The sequence below is a fragment of the Typopeltis vanoorti genome, chromosome 11 (assembly GCF_054136105.1).
Source record: "Typopeltis vanoorti isolate ZY-2024b chromosome 11, IOZ_Tvanoo_1.0, whole genome shotgun sequence".
Lineage (NCBI taxonomy): Eukaryota > Metazoa > Arthropoda > Arachnida > Uropygi > Thelyphonidae > Typopeltis > Typopeltis vanoorti.
This window is the reverse complement of record NC_143559.1, coordinates 14,942,563-14,948,562: the sequence shown is the minus strand read 5'-3', so window position 1 is coordinate 14,948,562 and position 6,000 is coordinate 14,942,563. Positions and strand designations below refer to the sequence as shown.

Sequence of the window (6,000 nt, the reverse complement as noted above, 5' to 3'; positions counted from 1 at the left end):
AATAATAATCATTAGCTATGGGTTCCGGTAACGACGAGACTGCCTTTTCTATATTAAAAATGATATCCACTTTAGGGATATGATCAGGTGTTATCGCAAAATACTCGCCAGCCTGGATGTTACATCTCTATTCACTAACATCCCTGTGGAGGAAGTCATCAACATTTTAGGAAGTTGCTCCCACAAGACATCACTTCTCTGTTCCGTCATTGTTTAACATCAAACTTTTTCTTATGGAATAAAACCATATATCAACAATTGACTGGCCTTGCAATGGGTAGCCCCCTCTCTCCATCTTGTGCTGATCTCTTTATGGAGGATTTTGAAAGTAAAATCTTAACTCAGACAGACTCTAAAACCACAGTATGGTGGAGATATGTGGACGATATCTTTATCGTTTGGAACCACACAAAAAAGGATTTGTTCGACTTTCTTAACAAAATCAACTCTCTACACCACACAATCAAATTCACTCTAGAACTTGAAGAAGATAACAAATTATCAAAAAGATAGAGATATTAGTAAGGTTACGAAAGTTAGAATTGTCAAAGCAATTATTATCAAAATTAAAGTATTCCTGTTTACTTTTAATAACCTTGTACATTAACTTTTATGATCATTGCCTCCAAGGAGCATTCTGTCTTTATATTCTCTAAAACCATCTTATTAGTCATTCTTGCAGTCCTTGGGATTTTTAATAGTGGATCGCCCAAAATGCTGTCAGACTTTACAGGAATACATTGTGCTTCAGGTGGAAGCGATATCTGAGGGAAAAAAAAGTTCCAAAATTCACCATCAGGGACGCTTTATGATGTACTGAATGTTGATATAGTAATTTTTCTGTGTGTGTAAGAAGAAAAAAAAGTGGCACAAGCATAAATAAAATATTTTTTCATTATGCATTCACGGGCTGTATTGTTCAATATGCTGCGCTTCCTGGTATGCCACAAATTGCAACTTTTGCAAATTGTATTCAACTGCAAAACGCAGCTAGTCGCGACCGACGTTGAGCACATGCTGTTTTTCAGCGTTGACAAGTTATCAGGATGATCCGGATAAACTCTATCTTTTAGAAATCCCCAGATCCAGAAGTCACAGGGAGTCCGATCAGGTGAACGAGATGGCTATGCAGTGGGAAACGCACGAATGATCACTCTAGCGTCTGTGAAATGTTCTTGAAGAACCTTCTGTACGGATCGACCGATGTGTGGAGAGGCCCCATCCTGCATGAAAATGATTGAATTCATGCAGAAGCGCTGCTGTGACTGTGGTACAACAAAATTGTTTATTATCATGAGCAGGTCCTGTGACATGACCTACTCGGAAGTCACTGATCAGGTCACAGGACCCGACTTGCGATGTCCTCAAAGAATGGTCCAATGATAAACGAAGCTGTAAATCCGCACCAGATAGTAACTTTGGGTGAATGCAAAGGAATTTTTTGTACTGCATGCGGATTTTGCATAACCCATACCCGGCAATTGTGGGTATTCACAGCTCCGTTCAGATGAAAGTGAGCCTCATTTCCGGACAAAATCATCCATGGCCACGCAACGTCCAACTCCACTCGAGCAAGCAAAGTTAAAGCGAATGTCAGTCGACTTTTAAAGTCCCGCAGGCACAACTCCTGTGTCAGGGTTATCTTGAATGGGTAGAAATGCAGAATCTTCCGTATAATTTTCCAGATAGTTGTGTAAGGCATATCCACGTGTCTTGATACAGCACGTGCACTGCAGGAACCAACGCTGTTATTCGTGGCCTGCTCCTCGACAGCAGTAGCAACTTCATTCGCTTGGTTGTAAGCTGATTGATCTAACTCCCAACGATTCCGTTTCTTCAAAACGGCTAATCATTCGTCGTAGAGCACATGAAGATAGATAGTGGACCTCGTCGACAAAATTTGCAGAGTGCAGCAACAGCATTGCAGTTGTTTAGGTAGTAGAGTTTCGCAACCAAAGCATGTTGGGACAATCTTAGTGCCATCACTAACAACTAGAATGAAGGGAAAATCTCGTCTCCATCCTTTTGAACCCCCCTGGCACCTGAAAATAAATTCCATGTACTTGGTGTTTATAACGCCCATGGTAAATTCCGGAACTGCCTTTTTTCTCTTCTTCGTAGATATCGTTTCAGCATGACGTACAAAGTTTCGCAGTATTTGGATCACTTGATGGCGCTCCACAAGGCCTTAGACAGGGATACTTTAATTTTTATCACCTTGTTCTTTGGCGAGCAGTTGAACCGTTGGAAGAGGCAGTTATGTTGGGGAAGATTGGGCATGAAAAGGAGAGGGAGATTGCAAAAGAGTTCGATGGACAACATAAAGGAACTTACCAACTTGAACTTACAAATGTTGAAAGAAAAGACAAGAAGCCGAGTGAGAGATTGTGAAAAAATTCCTTTGTTCACAATATCACCAAAAGTCGGAAACGACTGGATGTTGTCAGGAATCGGCCTTCTCTATGAAGGGGGCTGAGTGCAAGAAACCTTTTGGGGCCCTAAAATATTTCTCAAAGGTAAAAATTAAAGGATTCGAAATAAACGTATTGTAAAACCTCTTACCTGCAAATGATTTTGGCACAGGAAAACAAAACAAAACAAACAAACAAAAAAAAAAAACACATTCGAAATATAATACGTTTCCGCAAATGTGTACCGACTGTGCCCACACCTGGTGCATTGCACCCACTGCATCCCCGAGATGGTCGGCCCTGGATGTTGCAATAACAACAACTACTAATTCGGTAGATATATATTTTTTTAAATTTATATAGTGGAATATACTTCTTGATATTTATATACTGGAAAATAACCAGTAAATACCGAAGCTTCATTTAAGAATGCTTGTAAAAGGGCTCATCATATTAATACATTTCTTTAATTAGTTAAAAACATTTACGAAATTAATCATATCATTTTAAGAATTAAAAAAAATCTGATATAAATTTCTAAATTTAAATTCAGAAATTTAAAATTATCTAATAAAAATAAAATAAATCTAATATAAATATTAGGTTCAGAAAGGAACTTTAGATATTATTTCACGTTTGAAAATCTGATGTTAAAGAAAATTTTGAACTTAAAGCTAGTTAACATTCTTCAATGTGTGTTAAAAAACAAAAAAATATATATATTTCCAGTTGAAGCTTTATTTGCGACCTAGATTTTTTTTTTTTTTTTTTTTTTTACACCTTCACATTACATTTTACACCATACATGGTGTAAAATGTAATGTGAATACACCACACAAATATCGTACTGGAAACAAATTTATTACTGTAACATTTATGCAATACGGTACTCTTTTTTTACATGCTCTTCATTTTTTTTTTTTTTTTTGAGGGGATGGAATTTTTCTAGGCTCCAACTTTGTGTATTTTTCAGCTACACTAATTCGTCTTTGTCTATAAAGCTGGATTCACAAGATGCTATAGAGTGGCTAGGGTCACGATGATTGGCCACTTACGAGAGGTACGTAATGGCTTTATGGTTATGTACATCCCGTAGGCGAGGTTCACATTTCATATCTGATAGAGTATAAAAACTCAACTATACCTCTGTATTGTCGGATGAACACTAGTCTAAAGCTTCTTGAGTGTGTCCACTTGAGAAGAAACTTTAGAACGATGTCAATAAGAGTAAAAAAGTCATTTTTTTAGCTATAATTTTGAGGCATTTCAAATATAACCCATATTTAATTCTACACAATCCTTATTAACATGGACGTATTGAAAACTTTTTTTTTAGTATAATTTCTATGCAAATTCTATGTGCCGTAGTCTAGTTTGGAAAATTGGTATATTTTGCTTAAATGTTAAGCATTGAAATCTTTCTTTTCATTTTAATTAAATTATTAATCAATGCTGCTATAATTTTTTTTCGCAGCATAATATTTTAAATATTTTTAATAAGCTTTCTCACATCAAGTGCTCAAAATAAAATTTCAAGTGGGTTTTAAACTTCGTTTAACCAGTCAGAAACTAAACACATCACTGTTCTTTCATTTATAAATAATGTAAACTGAGATCCACTCTAGGATGTCATTTTTTAACATATTCTGCTTTGTAGGATTATTTTGTAAAATAAGAACAAATTTAACTGAATTCAGCTGTTCCGATATAAATATTATTTCTATTTAAAGAAATTCAACCACTGTACACGCTCTCTCGGGCTGTTAACTTATTACGAAATAAGGATAAACACTGGACAAAAACAGCTGATTACTTTGTCCGTGACCCCACGTGCTCCAAGTAAGGAAAGTTTTCTATTGGTTACTAAAAAAAGGGCGGAGCTCACCACTGGTTATGTGACTAGTGCTTTGCTGTAGCATAACCAGGAATCAGCTGGCACCATGGGACAGGGTTTCCTTGTCTCGGTTAGTCTATCCTGTGTATGTTGGGATGTGCGCTAGCTGCTTGTCATAGTTTTAAAGCTCATGTGTACTTATTCGTTGTTTATTTGTTTTTTCCTGCTTGGAGTGCCGATGTGAAGTCAATAGAGAGCACATAGAGGGATGAAACCAGATGAAGGTTAGTTTTAACTGTTTATTATTATTATAGTTTATGTTCATATTCTGTTTCTTGCCTGCTTGTTATGTGAACCCTAGAAATGTTAAGCCTAACTTCCATTTAGTTGCACGTACGTGTACAATCCAGTTTTACTAGTTCATGATTGGACTTTATCAGGGTGCACAGTAGAGATCAGGATAACCATTATTTTACAATCTGTACCCAAGATGCGTTGTAAGTTTTATGTGTCATTATTGGTAGTCACTGTGCACTTTCCGTATAGTTATGAAAATATTCAAATCTGGTATATTTTTCATATTTCTTGAGATTACTTTGCATGCGTAATATTAATGTCATTCTATATTAAGAAAAAATGAAACATTTTCGAAACAGTTGAACGACAAGATTTGACACGCGTGTTCATATTCTTTTCATTTTTCAATTTTTTTATTTTTATTTTATTTTTTTAACGCTACACGATTTGTAGTAAGTGCATGTTGTTACAAATTGATACTATTTGGTTACAGGGATAATTTAGGGCAACGCTATCATGGTCAGTGTTTTGACTTGTCCATAATGACAAAAGACAGTCATAAAATGCAGCATTGCTCATTTTGTGGTTTAAGGAAAAATCTTGAGAAAAAAAAATCTGTCTTAAAAGTTTGACATTCAGTGAGCCTTTAATGTTATAATGAAAAATTCTATCCAAAGCAATTAACACAAATAGTTAACTTATTCATAAATATTTATGAATAACCAAAAATTTTTACAAATGATAATTATATGATTAGCGTATGCCATACGAAACAGTTGGTTTTCGTTTTTAAAATATTTAAATCAATAGTTGTTTATATAGATGCAACTATATAAACATTCATAACAAAGGCACAATATTTTTGACCAAGATTTTTTTTCCTCCAGATTTTCCATATACAGAAGATTTTATTATTATTATTATTATTATTATTCGTGACACCTTCAAGGAGTCCGAAGACTCATCGCGGGAGGACATCTATCTCCAATCATCTCCATCTACTGCCCACCAATTTAAATGAAATAATCTATGAAAATCACTATACACGCAAAGTAATTCAAGATTAATTATTTTAATGATTTTTCACGTGACTCCCACCCAGTATGGTTGAGAAATTATTACATTCCTTTACATAAAACGCTAAATGCACCTGCATACTGAATTGACTATATAACTACATTATGTTGGTCATACTTGTTTGTTTGTTTATATATATGTGTGTGTGTATGTGTATATATATATATATATATATAATTGTAATAAGGTTTAGTAAAATAAAAAATCATTTGTAGAAATGTTATTGACGATAATAGTATTTGATGGGATTGTTATTGAGTTGACTCCATTGTAGTTGAGAGAACAAAAAATATACATACAATTTTTGAAAAGCGATGTACTTGGGGGAGGAAAAATCACTGGGAGTATTCCTGCCTTTTGTTATAATGTGATTATATTGAA

The 6,000-nt window shown here is 34.8% G+C and overlaps 1 protein-coding gene across 2 annotated transcripts in view; it reads left to right on the top strand.

The window, feature by feature from the left end:
• Positions 1–4,348: 4,348 nt before the first annotated feature.
• atos (atos homolog atossa) overlaps positions 4,349–6,000 on the top strand; it is a 322,345-nt gene continuing 320,693 nt past the window's right edge. For both annotated transcript variants that reach the window (XM_090400982.1, XM_090400981.1), the window contains exon 1: positions 4,349–4,529. In XM_090400982.1, the coding sequence (XP_090257108.1) occupies positions 4,514–4,529 (16 nt within the window). In that variant the 5' untranslated portion in view covers positions 4,349–4,513. The remainder of the gene's footprint in view (positions 4,530–6,000) is intronic.